The sequence below is a fragment of the Cheilinus undulatus genome, linkage group 11 (genome assembly GCF_018320785.1).
Source record: "Cheilinus undulatus linkage group 11, ASM1832078v1, whole genome shotgun sequence".
NCBI lineage: Eukaryota > Metazoa > Chordata > Actinopteri > Labriformes > Labridae > Cheilinus > Cheilinus undulatus.
The window spans coordinates 34405342-34425158 of record NC_054875.1 but is presented as its reverse complement, the minus strand read 5'-3'; the positions used below and the strand labels follow the sequence as shown (position 1 = coordinate 34425158).

At 39.3% G+C, this 19817-nt stretch overlaps 1 protein-coding gene across 9 annotated transcripts in view; it reads left to right on the top strand.

Moving 5' to 3' along the window:
• Positions 1–19596, top strand: part of LOC121517146 (protein kinase C-binding protein 1-like) — a 28341-nt gene extending 8745 nt beyond the window's left edge. For 5 of the 9 annotated variants that reach the window (XM_041798690.1, XM_041798689.1, XM_041798691.1 and 2 more), the window contains 17 exons: positions 2395–2616; positions 3072–3185; positions 3327–3419; positions 6349–6436; positions 6515–6570; positions 6668–6745; positions 6857–6972; positions 7204–7679; positions 11227–11355; positions 11445–11606; positions 11864–12373; positions 15219–15677; positions 17425–17570; positions 17770–17850; positions 17935–18013; positions 18112–18351; positions 18480–19596. In XM_041798690.1, coding sequence (XP_041654624.1) covers positions 2395–2616; positions 3072–3185; positions 3327–3419; positions 6349–6436; positions 6515–6570; positions 6668–6745; positions 6857–6972; positions 7204–7679; positions 11227–11355; positions 11445–11606; positions 11864–12373; positions 15219–15677; positions 17425–17570; positions 17770–17850; positions 17935–18013; positions 18112–18351; positions 18480–18658 — 3228 coding nt within the window. In that variant the 3' untranslated portion in view covers positions 18659–19596. Of the gene's footprint in view, positions 1–2117; positions 2177–2394; positions 2617–3071; positions 3186–3326; positions 3420–6348; positions 6437–6514; positions 6571–6667; positions 6746–6856; positions 6973–7203; positions 7680–11226; positions 11356–11444; positions 11607–11863; positions 12374–15218; positions 15678–17424; positions 17571–17769; positions 17851–17934; positions 18014–18111; positions 18352–18479 lie in introns of those variants that run through there. The other 4 variants (XM_041798695.1, XM_041798692.1, XM_041798697.1 and 1 more) reach the window with 3 other exon arrangements.
• Positions 19597–19817: the final 221 nt, after the last annotated feature.

The window sequence follows — 19817 nt, the reverse complement described above, 5'->3', positions numbered from 1 at the left end:
TACTTTGGTTGTGATTGATTCCCTTTGTGGATTAGTTAGACCTTCCCTTGAATTTGCATGAAACTAAAAGATAATTTCTTAGTATTTTATACAATGTCGATTGTTCTTTCGTGAATGGTTGTTGGTTGAAAGATGGAGAACAACCACCATTAATGATAATTGAAAACATAGATTTCCTGTAGGCTCAGAGTTTAGCATTGTTTAGACTCTGAAGCATCATCTTGACATTTACTAAACATCAGCTTTTATTGATGAGTGTAATGTTGGTCAAGTTCTAGTATGGCACTCATCAGTGAACAGTTCAGTAAGAAAACTCTTTATTAAGTGTACCCATTTTACTGCTTGTTAACACAAATATCAGCCAATCACATGGCAGTAACCAATGCACTTAGGCGTGTAGACGTGGTCAAGACAGTCTGTTTAAGTTCAAACCAAGAAATGTGACTGCAATTGTTGGTCTGGCTGGCATGCTTTCATGTTGTTTATGCCACTTCTGACCCTGACATTCAAATATTGTAGCAGAAATTGAGTCTCATCAGACAAGGTAACATTTTTCCAGTCTTCTTCTACTTTTGGTGACCCTTTGTGAACCCTAGCTTTAGTTTCCTGTTCCCATCTGTCAGGAGTGACCCCCGGTGTGGTCTTCTGCTGCTGTAGCCCATCTGGTTTGACATGTTGTGCATTCACAGATACTCTTCTGCATACCTTGGTTGTAAAGAGTGATTATGTGAGATATTGTTGCCTTTCTATAAGAGCAAATCAATTTGCCCATTTGTCATGACCTCTGCCCTCAAAGATATTTTGCTGAAATCCTAGTAGATCATCAGTTTCTGAAATACTCAGATGAGCCCAGCACTGAAAACGCATATAGAGTAAAAATAGCACTGTAAAACTGTTTATATTGGTCAACACTGCATATAGTTAAACTACAATATTGATAATGTTAGTCATCCCCATAGCAAGGCAATGCATACTTTAGGAATAACTTAAGGCACAGACTGGAACCCTAACTCAGTTGATAACTTCAGTCATGGTGCAAATGTGTCTTGCATCAAAACTGACAACAATCCATCAGAAACATAAGCAAATGAATCTCAAAAAGGATAAGTACATCAGGCAACATCCATACACAACTAAACACATTTACAGCTTACATTTTAACACTCTTTCCAAGGGCATGATTGGAAACATCATCCACACATCCCCCCAGATTTGAGATGACAGTGGATGGAGCTTAGATCAATTAACTCTTTACAGGTGAACTTACACTGGTGGATCAACACTATCAAATAATTTCCAACACTGAAGACCATTTCACTCAGAATGGAGTTTAAATAACACTTTGGGAGTTATATTAAAGGGATACTTCAACATTTTGGCAAATTCGTCCATTGCCATAATTCCTATTGTCTTAGTAATAGGTTTGTTACCTTCAGTTGCCTGTGCAAGCTGTTTCTAGATAGGCCGCTGCTGAGTTCAGACCTGCTGTGCCAACTCAATGTAAGCAGATGGTATTCTGGCTTTCCCTCATCAAGCTCATCAAATACACAATCCAGCTATGAAATAATCATGGAACATTACGAGACGGAGATGTTTTAAAGCTAAATGCAAAGCCGGAACTACACTCCAGGCATGGCTGCTGCACTGTGTCACTCCGCCCAGTAGTTTACTCAAGAAATAGTTCAGAGTATTTGCTTCATGTGTCGTAATGTTACATAATTATACGTTATTATTTCATAGTGTGGTGAATGTGCAGGTCACAACTTGTCCACGAGAGCATTTTGGAGTTGTTGGTTACTTTTTTGAAATGTGATGTAGAATCATTCTCTCTCTATGTGCTAATGTGTAGTCAACAGAGGTGGAAAAAAGTACAAGAGTATTGTACTCAAGTAAAAGCACAGTTACTCTAGTTAAAAGTAAAATAACAATTTTTCCAAATTCTGATTCTTGGTTTGAACTTCAGCAGATCCTCTTAACCATGTCCACATGCCTACATGCATTGGTTGCCTCCATGTGATTGGCTGATAAGATGTTAATGAGCAGCAGATCAGGTGTGCCTGATAAACTGATAGGTGAGTGTATGTTGTGTAAACTCTGAGGTGTAAGATGAGCTTTCTACTTAGAACATGTAAAAGGATAAGGAGTTTTCCTGAAGCCCACACCCTAAACCTGTTAGGTGAGTTTAGTTTCACACACAGTCACAGTATGATTGCTCAGTTTACTTTTGTGCTTTGAAATGTCTTGTGTTGGATTTTTCCCCTCTATCTTCCCTCTATGCTGCTTTCCCTGCTTCCCCCACCTCACTGCTGCCTTGTTTTTGTTGCACTGCACCTTTTTTGTGTTCCTGCGTGTTTTTTGAAACCTGCCCCCCTGTTTCTCTTGCCTGCATTTCAGTCAGAGCTAAGACATGGTCCCTTTTACTATATGAAGCAGCCAGCACTCACCACAGACCCTGTTGATGTTGTACCGCAGGACGGCAGGAATGACTTCTACTGCTGGTTGTGCCACCGCGAGGGCCAGGTGCTCTGCTGTGAGCTCTGCCCCAGGGTGTACCACGCCAAGTGCCTCAAACTACCAGCCGAGCCCGAGGGCGACTGGTTCTGTCCCGAGTGTGAGGTATCCCGCTGTAGACGTGTGTATGTGTGTGATGGTACACAAATGATTGTGGGATCAAGACACAAACCTGCTTGCTTAGTTGAAAAAGGGTGTCAGACCATGTGTCAGTCAACAAGGAAGAAAATCAATGATATTACCTGCTTTTATCTGTGGTTAATCCACAAACACATGAGTTTTTCTCCCTCCATGACACATGGTGTGACACCCTGCAAGCTGAATGCTCAAACAAAAAATCTAAATATTTGAAGAATGTAATTTTGAATCTTATTCTTTAAATTTAATCAAATTACTACTATTTTTTATGATTCACTCATGTATGTGTATGTGCATGCTAAATCAGCCACAGATCATTTATAAATTTAACACCTAAATGACCAAAGACTAGCTCTAATAACTTTTTTGTCATTATATGCTCATCTGTTTCATAAATCATTAAATATTTATTCTTGTTGCAGAAAATAACTGTTGCTGAGTGCATTGAAACCCAAAGCAAGGCCATGACAATGCTGACAATAGACCAACTGTCCTACTTGCTGAAATTTGCACTCCAAAAGATCAAACAGCCTGGGGTAAGTCCATCCTATAGTTTGCTTGTTTAAAAGCTGTCTTTGTCCTCCAAATAGCTTTATATTTAAACACAAAACAGAAAAAAAGATGCTAACTGTCTAATACATCCATTTCTTTTCATTCTATTTGTCTGATGTGGGCAGACTGAGCCTTTCCAGAAGCCAGTGTCCCTTGAGCAGCATCCAGATTATGCAGAGTACATTTTCCATCCCATGGACCTGTCTACTTTAGAGAAGGTAACATCTTTTTCAAATTCAGTTAATTAATTTATACAAAAAATTTGGAATGAGCAGAAGGGACCAAAGGTTATTTTCTACCAAAATTACCCAGGACTTTTAGTCCTACGAACTTCTCCTCAAGGCTCTAAGGCCAGCCACACACTAGACGATTTTTTAATCTGAAACGATTTTAAAACCATGAGAGACCACAGACTTCAGGAAAATTTCCAGAGATTTATCATCTTTAATCCTCTGAATGCGCACACTAGACGTCTCAGCCATATTGCCAGATCACTGGAGGCTTCACACCTACGACCTCACTTGATCACGTGACTTGAGGAAAAAAAACACGGATGTCTCTTGATACCGTCTTGCTGTCTCTCCACAACAGAGTGTCCTGGCATGCGTTACAGGTGCAGCAACAATAAAACAAGGGAAAGACTCAGGACAAAATCCTGGCTGGAATTAAGGTACCATTTTATTTATGGTTGTGAGCGGTGAAATTCGTCTGGTGACGCTACCCGATGTGCTCGCTCTCACTGGGTGTTGTGCGTACTCTGTCAGCAGCACTACGACCTAGAATTGTAAATATCAAACATGTTTGATATTTACGATTCAGGGTTTGGGAGGCTACGATGCGATTTGGAGCAGTAAATTAATCGTGTTGACACCACACACATGCAGACTGCTCAGACAAATAATCGTTTGCAATGAGGCTCCAGTCGGTATACGCCCCCATGATCGTCAGGGGAGGCAAATCTTGCCCCAAATCGGGCTTAAAATCCTGTAGTGTGTGGCCGGCCTAAATGGTTCCTGTGACCCACTGTTGCCTGGGTTTCCAGTGAGATATAAAGTCCTGAAAGATCAGGCATCCTGACACAGCCAGGTTACAGGAAGACATAGTGATGATTATTGTGTGGTATCAGTTCTTTTACTGTTAAAGATTTAGATGCCAAGGATCAAATATTTAAATACACACAAATAAATATATTTATTTACAGACAAAATGTTATGGTCAGGTTTTTAGTAGAAACTATTTGTAGTTTTAATGTTAATTATAATTTTTTTAATTTGTAATGAAGGGTCAGGTCAGGGGACTGACACAGTCTTATAATCTATTACACAATAAAAGATGCCTGTGTAGGTTTGTAGTCATACAAGTTATCAAGAGCTTGATCTACAGTGTCTATAGAAAGTGTGATGTTTAATCTTTTTTACTGATTTTATGAATCAATCATCGTCAATATTATTTGGCTTTTTTGACAAAAAGAAAAAAATACCTCATCAATGTCAAAAGTAAAAACAGTTTTCTACAAACAGATGTCTAGCCAGTTGGTGCTAGTAGTCTCACAGTTAGGGAAATGGGGATCCCCTGACTGTGGTGAATGTGTCTCAAGTATGACTGTAGTACATGGAAACCTGTGTCTGGAAGTTCCAGTCACTTGTTAATCAGTATTCCTGGCTACCATTACACCATAAAGACAAAAGAACACTCCAAGCAACTCAGAGAAAAAGTTATTGGAAAGTATAAGTCGAGGGATGGATGCCAAAAATTTCCAAGTCACTGAACATCCACCGGAGTTGAGTTAAATCCATCATCAGGAAATGGAAGGACTATGGCACATGTGTAAATCTGCCTAGATCAGACATCCTCACAAACTGAGTGACCATGCAAGGAGACTAGTAAGAAAGGCCACCAAGACACCTATGACTACTCTGAAGGAGTTACAAGCTTCAGCAGCTGAGATGAAAGAAGCTCTGCATACAACAACTGTTGCCTAGGACCAGTCAAAGCTTTGTGAGAGAGTGGAAAAGAGAAAGCCATAGCTGAAGAAAACTCATGTTCAAATCTCGACTGGAGTTTGACACAGGGCATGTGGGAGACTCCACGGTCAAGTGGGAGAAAGTTCTCTGGTCTGATGAGATCTAAATGGTGATCTAGATGCGATGTTTGGTAGACACCAGACACTGCACATCACCACAAACACGCCATACTTCTCTACAGCCAGCCTTGGAAAGCTTGTAAAAGTAGAAGATAAAATGAATGCAGCACAATACAGGAAAATCCTGGAAGATGATCTTATTCAGTTTGTAAGAGTAATGCAGCTTGAGAGGAGATTTATTTTCCAGCAACACAATGACCCAAAACATACAGCAAAAGCTACACAGAAGTGGTTTAAAGACAACAAGGTGACGTTTTGGAGTGGCCAAGTCAAAGCCCAGACCTCAGTCTGATAGGGAATTTGTGGCTGGACTTGAAAAGGGCTGTTCATGCCTGATCCCTGTGCAACCTGACAGAGCTTGAGAAGTTTTGTGAAGAAGAATGGAGTAAAATTGCAATGTCCAGATGTGCAAGCCTGACTGAGACCTATCCACACAGCATCTACTAAATACTGACTTGAAGGAGGTAAATATTTATGCAGACACTTTTTTCAAAAAAGCCAGATTATGTTGACCATGTTTTATTTGTAGAATCAATAAAAGGTAAAACATCTGGTGAAGGGATGCAATAATGTTTATACTTTGGGGTAGATTTAACACCCCAGAACTAAATTTAGACCCTGGTTCCTGTGGTTTAAAAGCACAAAATTCCTTAAAATATTCTTCTCTTAAAGTTTTTAGGATTTAAAATATCAAAGACACGTACAGGCAGGAACTAGAAAGTGAATAATTCAGAAGGTTGCTGTATTTAAAAGAGTATGAGCACAGGTACACACATTACACAAATAAAAATAAAACTTTTTTTTTACTCTGCTGTAACTTCAAACTACTTCCAGCTACAGTCCATAGGTTAAAAAATATACTGATTTGATAACTAAAACAGGTGCATTAAACATGAAAACGCACCATACAGTACTACAGAGCAAGATCTGGTCTTACATTCTGAGGTGTTATTTCATAGTTGATGTTTCTTGCATTTGATTTTGCTGCTTTCTGCCTTTCACAGAATATCAAGAAGAAGATGTATGGCTGCACAGAAGCCTTTCTTGCTGATATGAAATGGATCTTACACAACTGCATCATCTATAATGGAGGTAAGCTGCTCCTTCTTTCACAGTAACCCCCCTATTCACGCTAAGACAACAAAGACTAAGTTTGCCATTCTGTTCCAGGTAACCACAAATTAACAGCGACTGCGAAAGTCATTGTAAAGATTTGTGAACATGAGGTAAAGAAGCAAGATTTGTTCTATGGATTGAGGAGATTTTTCTGATGATTTGTTCGATTTGAAAATGAACAGCATCTTTTTTGTTATGATTTTCCAGATGAATGAGATTGAGGTTTGTCCAGAGTGCTATCTGTCTTCATGCCAAAAAAGAGACAACTGGTTCTGTGAGCCATGTGTAGGTCTTGACATGCCTTGCATATGATATTAAAGTAGAAATAATACATTATAGTTTATATATGTTTGGCACTGATTTTTTTTTTTTTTTTTTTTTTTTTTTGGCTGACAGAGTCAACCCCATCCCCTGGTCTGGGCTAAGCTAAAGGGCTTTCCTTTCTGGCCAGCAAAAGCACTTCGGGAAAAGGATGGGCAGGTAGACGCACGCTTCTTTGGGCAACATGACAGGTGAGATAAATGCACAGCCACTGTAAAAGGCTCTATCTTGCATGTGTCTGTCATAACTGTGAAATGTTCTAATGCTAATGCAATCAGCACACATAGAAATGAGATCTCTCACACTTATACCGCAGAATAGTAGAGCTACGTTAGCAGTCACAAACAGCTAGGAGATGTTAAAACTAAGCATCATATTTGCTATAACATTTTTATTGTTCTTTTCTCTGTGCTTTCATGCAGGGCATGGGTCCCCATCAACAACTGCTACCTCATGTCCAAAGAGATCCCTTTCTCTGTGAAAAAGACTAAGAGCATTTTCAACAGTGCCATGCAGGAAATGGAAGTCTATGTGGAAAACATTCGCAAGAAATTTGGAGTATTCAACTACGCTCCTTTTCGTACACCCTACACCCCCAACAACCAGTTACAGATGCTTCTGGACCCCTCCAACCCGAGTGCTGGGACGGTAAAGACGGAGAAACCGGATAAACTTCGCTTCAACTTTGATATAACTGCTTCTCCAAAAATGGTGCTTTCCAAGAGTTCGACCCCAAGTGGCATGAGCCGGAGGGTCTCCATGACAGACATGCCTCGGTCTCCCATGAGCACAAACTCCTCGGTTCATACAGGGTCTGATGGGGAGCAGGATATGGAGAAGGCCAGCAGGAACCCTGCTTTTCACTACAGCACTGGAGAGGAATCAATGGACTGTACTGGTGAGTAATGTTGAAGTTACTTTAATATCTATCTGCATCATAATAATGGATCAAAAACACTACAATATTGTAATTAAGGTGCTTTATGAAGAGTTTTAACCTTAGTCTGCACAGGGTGGTTTTTTCCTTTTTAATTTTTGAGAGATGGGTCAGATTTTTATCTGATATGTGGAGTTACCTGATTACTCAAGTTGTCGTGTAAACAGCATAATCCTATATTCTTATCAGACAGAGCCCATTGTTGGATTACACTGAGCATTTTACCCCAATAATCTGATTATTCAAAGCATGTAAACAGTTTAAACTGGTTTCTTCTTTTCTATTCTATCTCTGCATGAGTAATGCATGCAACCAACAGTGGAAAAAGATGCAAACAGTGGTGGCAAGCTGATTGATTGCAACTAAGAGGTTGTTCCTTTTTTTAGTCATAGAGACAACACAAAAAAGGATATTAAGCATGATTTGCATGTGCAGCAACTCCACAAACACAGCCCTGGCCAACAGCAACATTATGTTGAAAACTAGACAGTTTCTAAACTTCCTCTCAAAAAACTTTTTTTTCCTTTGGCTCTTCATGTCATTTGGCAAACACTGCTTTGTATTGTAAAAGTGAATGTGATGACCCAACGTTAAATAGCTATGTAATGAGTTTCACTGCTTTTTTGAGCTGAAGGGCCCAAAACATGCTAATAGCTACAAAATGTTGAGTTGGCAAAAAGTTTTTCCAATAGAAATATATAATGTAATTTAATGTTACAGTTTAACCCCCCAAAAATGTTGGCTTTGCTTAATTCTATATATCGTGCATAATTTAAGAAACTCAGAATAATATGTTGTATCAACTTGCAACGTTATCAAAAGTGCACCCAATACTTCAGAAATTGCTCACTCAACATGAATCAAGTTAGATTTTTTTCAGATTGTGTGGATAATCATCAGTTTTGAAAACAACAGGAAGCTTGAATTTTTTGTCATTTACTTATGGAAGGTAATTTATCTATTGACAGACAACTATAAATGAGGTTTTCGCTGAAAAGGGGTTATTGAAGTGCATGCAAACACATTACATCAGATTACCTGATCATTCTCAGTTATCAAATTAATGATCATACAATCATACTCATTGTTTCCGTGCTGACTAAGTGGTACATTCCAGTGCTGAAAAAGGAAACTAGTGCAGAAGTGCAAAAAAAATATAGTTACTCATGACTGCACTTGAGTCTGGCTGCAGAAAAAACAGAAACTACATACACAACCCTGTTAAAATATCAATTTTTACAGCCGAAGTAACTATGTTTGAAGCCCAATTCAGAAAACAATTTTTGTCTGAACACATCATGTTTTTATGGACACACACTGAATGTGGGGAGAATATTTCAACACTTATTTGTTTTGGTTTGAAGAAGAATACAAGTTATGCAGATTAGTGGCATTGCTGATATGACTGCAAGCCTGCAGGTTTGGGCTGTTTTTCAGGAGGCTTGAGGCATACCTCAGCTTCACCTCCCTGTTTTGTCCTGGGTCCTGTCCACAGGTGGGCAGATGATTTCTAAAACTGAGGTTTTTTTGTGTTTTTGCCTTTTGCACTCATGCAAGTGGTGTTTTAAGAAATTACCTCCGCCAAGGAGGTTATGTGATCGGCAGGGTTTGTTTAAGTAGTTTGTTTGTTAGCAACATAACTCAAAAAGTTATGGATGGATTTTGATGAAATTTCCAGGAAATGTCAGAAATGGCATAAGGAAGAACTGATTAGATCTTGGGAGTGATCCAGATCACCGTCTGGATCCAGGAATTTTTTAAAGGATTCCTTACTACTGGGAGATAGGGCTAATGGCTGAGGTCTGCGCTCTCCGAGTGCTTTTCTAGTTGAAAATGCACCTTTTTGAAAAATTCATCTAGGGTTCACACAGAAAGGAAATGTTCACACCAAGGACATTGTTGCTGTCTCTTAGTGAGCTGGACTTGTTTACGGGTTGTTTGCAATCACCTGATCTGGAATATCTGTCAGGGGTCAGGAAATGGAGGACAGCTGATAGGAATGAATGGGAACAGAGGAAAGTTAGTACTTTACAGCTCTAAATGGACCTGTATGCTGCAATTATCATCAGAAGATTTCTATACACATTGAGTACGATTGCTACACTTTACAAAAAAGTGATTTTTCTTTTCTGCAGTTTGACTGATTTACCTGGTATTGAGGTGATCAATATTACAAATGACTCTTTCCTGCAGACCTTCTATTGTCCAGCGTTGTTTAGCTAGATGAAGGAAGACAAGAGTCTAGGGAAGCCTGAGCTGAGCAAAAGGCTATCTTAGCCCCTTTAACATATAAAAGAAATCCTCATTTAGTCACAAACATGCTTTTAGTTGAAATAGTGATGCACTGACAACCAAATAAACCTTGTGGAGTAAGCGATCAAGTAAAGATGTGCCATTCACAATCAAGCCTGTTCTGAGAAACAACGGCTCTCTAGAGTTAGCCACAGTAACTCGCTCCTGTTTTCGGGACAGTTTTCTTTCCTCTATCCTTTTGTGGTTATGTAATCCACATTTGAAAAGCCAAACTGGTCTAGTGGATTGATCTAAATGGTCAGGATCTCTCTAAATAGACGGATTTCCCGTCATGAGTGAGACTTAGCAGACATCAGCTGAGGAAACAGGACACAAATGTAGCTTAAGGATTAAGAATGTTTATATTTTTGCACTTTGAACTCTTGGCTTGAAACTTGGCCTTTTGGTAGCAAGATTACTTTCTGTCCTCCATCAGAATCTCTGATTCTGTGTGATGCAAAGAACCTGTAATAATAAATTATCATAGAATACGATGACACAGCACACTTCTTACAGCATGTAAAAGTATGCTTTGGGGTTTTCATATGGGCAAAGATGTTTTTGAGGAATTGTCTTGTGTGGATGGGATTATTTTTGAAAACTGAGGAGGAAAACCTCAATTTTCAGAAATATCTGCCTGAGTGTGGACAAGGCCTTGGTAGATAGAAATTTAGTTTGAGACATCGTTTTCAATACGTTGACAAACATAAATTTACTTCAGATTCCATCTTCAGTAATCAAATGGGTGAGGCCATTTAGGTTTGGTCCATTCATACTTGATGCAGTGGACAGTGCTGGTCAAAGACAACAGTTACAGCCATCCTGGGAAAACGCTTCGTAAACCTGTTGTTCTCTACCTACTGAGCCCAAATAGCCAATAGACAATCAGCTGGATAACACTTTTTAATTTAATTTTTTCAAAATTCCCCTCAGGTGATAATTTGGGACCAAATCAGAGCAAGATTAAAAGATAATACTGACTTATGTTCATAAGGTGGTGAGGAAAGTAAATGAAAATGAATAAATGAGTATAAGTTTGCTTTTAAATTACTTTTAACAACTTAAAATGTATTTCTGGTATCCTTAAAAAGCCAAAAAAAATCTACACCAATCTGAATGTGGAGACACGATGTCATTGGTGCTTTTTGAAAAAAAAACATGTGGAGCAAAGATTACATGGATTTGATTTGATTTCATCTTATTTTTGCATTGACAGCATCTCCAGTGTCCGGGAAGATGGGTCCAGCAGGCAGTGTGGCAGGTAGCCCGAAGCCCCTTAACTCCGGACTGATGCCAAAGCAGGAAAGGACTGCAGGCGCAGGTGGCATTCTTAATCTTAATCTAGGTCAGTACAAACAACATGTACATAGAGAAATGATAAATCTTACTTTTCAAATTTCAAATATATTTAATATTTGAGCCTGCTCCTTGTAGATCGGGTAAAGGCTGAGATGGATCTGAAGGAACTGAGTGAGTCGGTGCAACAGCAGCAACAACAAAGTCAGCAACAGCAAGGGTCTTCAGCTGCCCTCCCTACCCCAAAGAGACCTATCAGGAGTCTAGACAAGACTATCGAGAGCTGCAAGGCACAGCTTGGTACATGCATGTTTTTACATTTAGTTTTTTAGTCACAGAACTGTTAGTAGAGAAGCATTTCATGTTTCTGTGCAACACTGGTGAAACAGGAATTTATCACATTCTAATAAGAAATGTTTGATATTTTTCTATTTTAGTCATACTGTTTATCCCTTTTCCTACTACAGAAGGAAAACATCTGCATTTCTTGTACCCCTCTCTTTTGAAGGATTTCAGCTTTAAACTATGGCATAAAATCTTTGCTTTTCTCTACACAGGCATAGATGAGATTTCTGAAGATGTGTACAAAGGTGTGGATCACAGTGACTCTGAGGATTCTGAGAAATCCGACTCAAGTGACAGCGAGTATCTGAGTGACGAGGACCACAAGCCAAAGAGTTCCACGCAGGATGACAAAGACAGAACAGAGAGAAAAAGGCCAAAAGCAAGCACAGAGGGAGAGAATAAGGAGGGGATTACAGGGACAGCAGATAAAGCCACCTCTGAACCCGTGCTCAAAGACAAGCAAGCTAGTAATGGCCCTGATCGGGACCTCCAGGAAAAACCCAGGACGCCCCAATCTCAGGCCCTCGCTGACAAGCCCAAAGCACCAGAGGAGGGCAAAGCAGCTGCTGCATCAATAGCTGAGGGAGACTCTGATTCTGAAAGAGAGCTGGTGATTGACCTGGGCGATGAACATGGAGGTCATGACTCAAAGAGGGCGAGGAGAGAGGCGGGGGCCTCTGCTTCCAAAACTCCCAAAGAGTCTAATGCTGCCAAAATGGAAGGTGAGTCCCCATACTTATATACTCTTATAAACCAGCTTCTCCTCTGTTTCTCATGATGACATGTGCCTCCATTATAAGAACAATGACAGTCATTTAACATGTACTCAGCAGGATGCAGGTCAGAGCAGACTTTTATGCAGTCCATCAAAACAGCTATTGTCCCACGCATCATTCTGTATTCATCAACCCTTCTCGGCTGTCTTATTTGGGTGTTGTCAGAGGCTTTTAAAAAGCTGTAACCATTGTGACTTTATTTTTATCATACCTTTGTTTAACCAGGGAAACCTCACTGACTGCTAGACTGAGTGCCGTGGCCAAGACGGGCAGCAGCACAGTTATCAAAATTTCCCCAGTCATACATAAAAACAAACCAAGTATGAGCCAAATGAATAGCTTAAAAGAGAGTAGCATATATTTGTCAAAATTGACAGCAGGCATAAGCCTGTCGTGCAGAATGTTTACAGCTACATGTGTCTACCTCCTTGTCCTTTAACATCCTCCTGAAAGTATCCAATGAGGCCAGCGTGTCAAGTTTCAGTTCTTTTTGTCATTTGTTTGAGGAGAGCAGAAAATGTAAAAAATCTTTTCCCTGGCTTCACAACTGCTTTCATCAGAGCTCTCAACCTCCTGAGACCTGAGCTTATGTTGGGAGTGCATTTTACGTTTCTCCTACTTATTTGGGACATCTGGGACCTGATAAGTGTAAAATCTAAGCCCTGTCTTTAAGGAGAAGTAGCTTCCACCAAAAAATGTCAGCAAATGAGGACAATAGACCCATTTACTGGACAGTACACAACAAAATTATTTCTTCAGTTGTTGGAACTCAATTTGATAAAGGATGTTTTTTTACTAAAAGTTCTTGAGGTCTTGGAAAAATTCCATTAAGATTTAAGAAGAGATTTCCAAAGCACTAGGAACCTCCAAAAATTCTGTGAAAATATTTGAGAATCTTTTGAAAATCCCACTTTTAGAATGTCTTTAACATTTCCCAAATGTTTCAGGGAAATATTTCGAAAAAGCCTAAATATTTTAATTTAAAAAATCTCCCAAAATCCATGGAAATTCTAAAAAATTTTCAAAAGCTTTTCCAAAAATCTCAAAGCCCCCCCCCCCCCCCACTGTAATCAAATTTCCAAAAGTATACTAATACATTTCCCCAAAATCCAGGGGAAATCATGGAACATTTCCAAACAAATTCCCCAAAACATCCCAAAAACTTTCCTAAAATTACCATGAAAATTCGTGATAATTTTCCATCTAAAGGCAAATTCCACCCAAGAATTTATAATAATTTTCCCAAAAAATTGAAAATAAATTTCCCTTTAATCCATAGAAAGTTATTGAAAATGTCCAAACAAATTGCCCAAACATCCCAAAAAATCCCCCAAACTGTCTTAATCCAGGAAAGATTTCTGAAAACCTTCCAAAATTAAAAAAAATGACAAAAATGGTCAAATTTCAGACCCCCCCACATTGTATTAAAAAATGTAATCTGACAATATATTCAGATATACTCTGAAATTTCACCTGATAATATTTAAGCTAATCCCCCCCAACATTTCAGGCAAATTACTTAAATTCTTATGGAAATTCTGGACCATTATCTCAAAAATTCCAATTTATTACTGTGTTGTAGGAAAGCCAACATGTAATGTCTTCAGATGTACACGCAGGGTCTCAGGCAGTAAATGGACTTGAACAGAAACTACTCCTAAATATAAACATGTCTTTAATATAAGCATCTTTAAAACTGAAAGTTATAAAAACATTTTTACTTTTTCTGCCCAAAAATTCCATTAATTAATCTGAAGAAAGAATAATGTGATTAAGAATGTATGCTAATTAATGACACTGATGTTATATCACAACCACCAACATCCACTCAAAAGATCAACGCAATCTGACATTGATTAAGTAGAAAATCTGTCCTCAGACCCTCCTCCTGTACCTGTCAGTGTCTACCATGCTGTGTGCAGTTTTTCTCATATAAATGTTGCTGTTTCAAAGACTTGTAGAAAGTTCCAGTGTCATTCAGAAGCACATTATTTCAGATCGTTTCGCAGATATGGGATTCATTGTGATGCAGTTAGTTGATTTTTTAATCAATTGTCAGTACAGCATTATGTCATGTAGAAACACATCAGTAAGTTTTCTGCATTTTTATAAATTATCTGAATAGTTCAATACTTAGTACAACAATTTATTGCATTGTTTTAATGCTTAACCAAACAAAGACGTGTAACTACAAAGCTAATGCTATAATGACGTGCTATCACCAAATCTAAAGGTATTTTAACATGTAAGGTAGCAGGAAATACACTTTCATCAAACAGTCTATCCCCATGCTCTGTGAACTAGATTAGACTTTCTGCAGGGTCTGAGTAAAAGTGTGTTCAGAGTCTTGCATCAGTGGTTATGCTGATTTAATGTTCCACTTTAAAGACTCTGTGTAAGATAAACTAAAAAAAACAAACAAAAATAAACCAGTGCTCCTATTGTATACCTGCTCTTTTAGTAGTTGAAATACTTTTTGACACATTCTTTTTTCTTTTCAACACTTGGAACCCACAATACCCTCACTTCTATTCAATCAAAATGGTTGTTTGGTCGGATTGAAGTGCATTGTTGACTGCAAATGTGGCCTAGAGCTGAAGCAACGATCGGGAGCAAGGTTTATAGGTGTGCTATGCCCATATCTAACTTTTAAACACAATTTCTAAACATGCAGTCTCCCCCCAATGCAGATTCAAGTGAGCACACTGTGTGCTGAATAATATATGTACCAGCAGTATTAAAATCAGAATGCCTAACTCTTAAAGAGAAATGATTTTTTCTTTCCGTGCAGGTAAACAGCCGTCATCAGCTGCAGCAGCTGCACAATCACAGGAAGCCGCCTCTAACCTGAAAGACTCTTTACAACCTGCCATCACAGCAGCCCTCAACCTTGTCTCTACCGCAGCTTCTGGTCAGCCCAGCACCGCCACGGCAACCAGTTCTCCCTCCTCTGCTCCCAGCTCCATTTCAACGACATCCCCAGCACCTGCTGCTGTGAAGAAACAGCGCCCTCTACTGCCTAAAGAGACGGCTCAGGCTGTGCAGCGGGCGGTGGTTTGGAATCCAACCAAATTTCAGACGTCATCTCAGAAATGGCACATGCAGAAGGTGCAGCGGCAGCAGCAGCATGGAGAGCAGTCAGCAGCGCAGACACAGGCTCAGAGTCAGACACGAAGTCCACAGCAGCTGCAGTCACAGCAGCAGAACTCCTCTTCAAGTACACGCTATCAGACCAGACAGGCAGTCAAAGGTACAAACACATGCATGATAATGAATCTGTGGCCAGTTGCACCAACTATGCATAAACCCTGTGATGTAAAGTCCTCACTGACCCTTCTATTGAAACTGGTAAATTAAAGCTTAAGGAGTTGTATGTTAAGTTGTGGTTGCACCACAGAGATGTAAGGTTTATCCTCACTGGTACAACATCAGATTGAAACCAAAATATTGTCCAAGATAAGACATTTTCACTTCATCTGACCAATCAGTGAAAAGCATTTTTAATGCAGTGTTTGTTACAGTGCATCCTCTCATATCAGATTGTCTCTGAACAGACCGACAGCTTTGTGGTTATGTGATAACTAAAGCCTACAGCCTATACAGCTGATTCAATGTAACAGCAGTGGCATTTGAGTAATGAAATCGTAAATTGCAAAGTATTTCATTCATTATAATATGTGGATCACTAAGAACACATAACCTTGGAAAAATTCAAAATTAATCTTAGTGATTTTTTTAAAGATGATCATGAACGTTAAGCCAGTTTCTACAGATTATGGGGCAGCTCCCTGGCAACTGTTAAACATACATTTGGAACAGGCTTGCAAGTGTGTGCGTGATTATGTCATAGGAATGGTCACGCCCATATAGCCAGCAGCAGAAATATGGTCCTAAAAGCAGCGTAGTACATCTTTTACCCAGCACCGTCCAATATGCTATTATATCATCATGTAATCACATTATATATGATATATGAAAATATAATATTCCTCATAGAGTATAATCATTTTCAATGGCACTGCTTTTTGCCTGTCTAGCTTTACTTTTGATGCCATAAAATTAGGATGATAACCTCTTTATGTTGGAAACGGAATATTTGAAAGTGTATTGGACCTTGCCTCCTCCTGATATTGCGCTATTTTTTGATTGTGGATAATTACTACAAGTAAACGAAACTTTCCATCCTTGAAGATCCTCTGTTCAAAGGTCTCCTGGTCTTGGTGATTTAAGGTGCACCACATGTGCGCTGGCAGCCCAGGTTCGGGCCCGTCCTGTGGGTGCTTTCCCGCATGTCTCTCCCCCACTCTCTCATCCCTGTTTCCTCCTCTATCAATCCTCTAATGGCAGTCATATCCTCCAAAAACTGCCGTTCTAGGATCCTTCCTTGGCTTTGAGAAACTGCAACAGCGTGTGTTACTGTAGTCTTTTGGAAAATGCCTAGCATACTGTAGAAAGGAGAGAGTAATTCTCAGTGTGATAGCTCACTTGTTGATGATCTTTGCGCCAAATGCCTTTGGCTAAACAAGTGTTCTTCTTTTTCCCTCTTCCCTTTAGTTGTTAAGTATACCAAATCAACTTTTTTTGCCAAGTGAGGCTTTGTGAACTTTAAATTTGAGTCCTGTCTTTAAACTTTTTGACCTTTCTACTGTTACTACCATGAGGGATGGCAGGAGAAAACAATAATTTAAATACAATTTTGGTCTTAAATCCATTCATCAACATTTTTGTACCCATTTTTGTGCTCTGTGTTTTGTACCCTACAATTAAAAGCCTTTTTGTATGATCTTTTTCAAATAAGTGGAATGATATTTCGTTCTTGGTGGTCCAAACTGTCTATCATTGAGTGGCCCTTTAGGCATTTGCCTAAATTCCTGATGGGCTGTCCGTCACTCTGCATAGCGAGTGCAACGCATAGCTGAACACTGGACATGTCATTATCAAAAAAATGTGCAGGAAAATGTTTGTTTACCTTCTTTCTTTTTACCTTTGTCCTATAGTGCAACAAAAAGACCCGCCCCAGAGTTCATCCTCATCAACATCTGCCCAGGTCACATCTGGTAGCTCTTCATACCTGTCAGCTGACCTGCAGATCCCGACAGTCTCGGCAGACGTGGCTGCAGATATAGCAAAGTACACAAACAAAGTGAGTTTAAATCCCAAAACCTGTGTGAATTTCTCTAAACACTCTGTAAGGTTGCAAAAATGAACATTTACACAGGTTTGTGTATGTGACACAAACAGAAGGACAGATCTTCCTTAAATAAACTTCATAACTGCTCTTTACACCATATAAACAATTATTGTGGACTAATGTGATTTTTTTTTTTGGCAAAACTTCATAGATCATGGACACGATAAAAGGGACAATGACTGAGATCTACAATGACCTTTCCAAAAGCACATCAGGAAACACAATCGCAGAGGTAAATTTGAGCTTCTAGGTGGTTTTAATGATATTTTAATATAACTGGACACAGTTTAATTTCTGTGTATTTCTTTTAAAACAGATAAGACGTTTAAGGATAGAAATTGAAAAGCTCCAGTGGCTCCATCAGCAGGAGTTATCAGAGATGAAGCACAATCTTGGTAAGTTACTTTCCTCACCTGTCCTCTGAGGGTGGAAGTCCAGTGGGATGGTATTTTTTCTGTAACTAACTGTTTTATTTTGCCTCGTCTAAATGCAGAACTAACGATGGCAGAGATGAGGCAGAGTCTGGAGCAGGAAAGAGAACGGTTGGTGGCTGAGGTGAAAAAGCAGATGGAGTCTGAGAAGCAGCAAGCAGTGGATGAGACCAAAAAGAAACAGTGGTGTGCAAACTGCAGGAAGGAGGCCATCTTTTACTGCTGCTGGAATACAAGTTACTGTGATTACCCCTGCCAGCAAGCCCACTGGCCAGAACACATGAAGTCCTGCACACAGTCGGGTAACACATCCATTAAGCTCTTCTGTGTTCAATATAGAGATCTAATTTAGACACCTGTTTAATAAAGTATGTTCTATAGACAGAAAACCAAGCAGATATTCTCATTTATATTTTGCTTTTCCTTATAGCCACAGCTTCACAACAGGAGCAAGAAGCAGAACCCAACTCGGACCCTTCAACCAAAACATCAGGACTGTCGCCTTCTGCACAGACCCTGCCCTCAGGAGCAGGATCCATATCGGACAAAAGCAACTCTCCTGCATACATGGAAAAGAATAAGGACAGTGCTGGTGTTACTGTGACCTAACTTCTACACTACCAATACCTTCGCACATTTTGCAAGGCCACTGTTGTGCTGGCCGTGTCAAAATTTGAGCTTGAAGGCCTGCACCTCTGTGACAAATCACTTTCATTCCCTTATTTTGGTTCATCTCTCATCCAGAGTATCTACAGGTCTGTGTTCAGGTGGGTATGCGCCATGTGAAAGTAGTCTGTCTTAAGAAATAAAATGTGAGTCTGTATGTTTTCATACTGTAGTTTTGTAATGGCTTTGTTACCACTTCGATTTAAGGCTGAACAAGATTGTATCCAATCAGAATATCTGCCACATTAACACTTTCAATGCTGCTCTTATGCACTTCTTAACTGTTTACTTTGTAGACATTTTTCATGTTCTGATACATTTTTAACAGCCTCTTGGCTGTTTCTCATTCATCACGGTGCCATCAGAAGTTTTTGAGTTATGCAATTTCAGTTTTGAACCTGATTCCACTTCATGACATGTCTCAACTGTTTCCTTTTTGATGGCAGTTCTGGCTCATACATTTTTGTATTGAAGTTCCTTGTTGTATAAACCTGCATAAAAAAATCTGTGATTTATCAGAAATGACTAAAAAATGTAAACTGTAAAAAGTTTTTGTAAGAAAATACCTGAACAATATTTATAGTGCTATATATAGTGTTTTTATAGTATGTTTAAATAAATCACAATTTCTATGTGTCGAAACAAAGTTATTGAAAAACAAATTGCTTCACATGAATGTCAGCTCAGAGCAAACTCTGTTCAAACTGTTTATCCAAAGCTGATCATTAGAGTTCAACAACTTGGTAGGTGTAAACAAAATCTGCATTTTGGCTGGATGTTCTTCCCTGTGAGCATGTCTGTTATGGGCTTGTGTCTCGTTCGTGTTTACATATTGTACATACGATAAATGGAGTCGTGAAGAAAAAATAAAAATGCTCTGAACAATATAGCAAAACGTTTCCTGAGCCTTTATTCTCTCGCTCTGGTTCAGTATACACAACCACAGTCATGGGGAAGACTGCTGAATTGATGAATATCCAGAAGCTGTTCTCAGAGTGCTGTGTTAATGTGTATTTATGGAAAGTTGACTGGAAGAGAAAGGTGTGGTAAAGGTGCAGAAGCAATAGAGATGAGCTCAGCCTTCAGAGGATTGTCAAAGCAG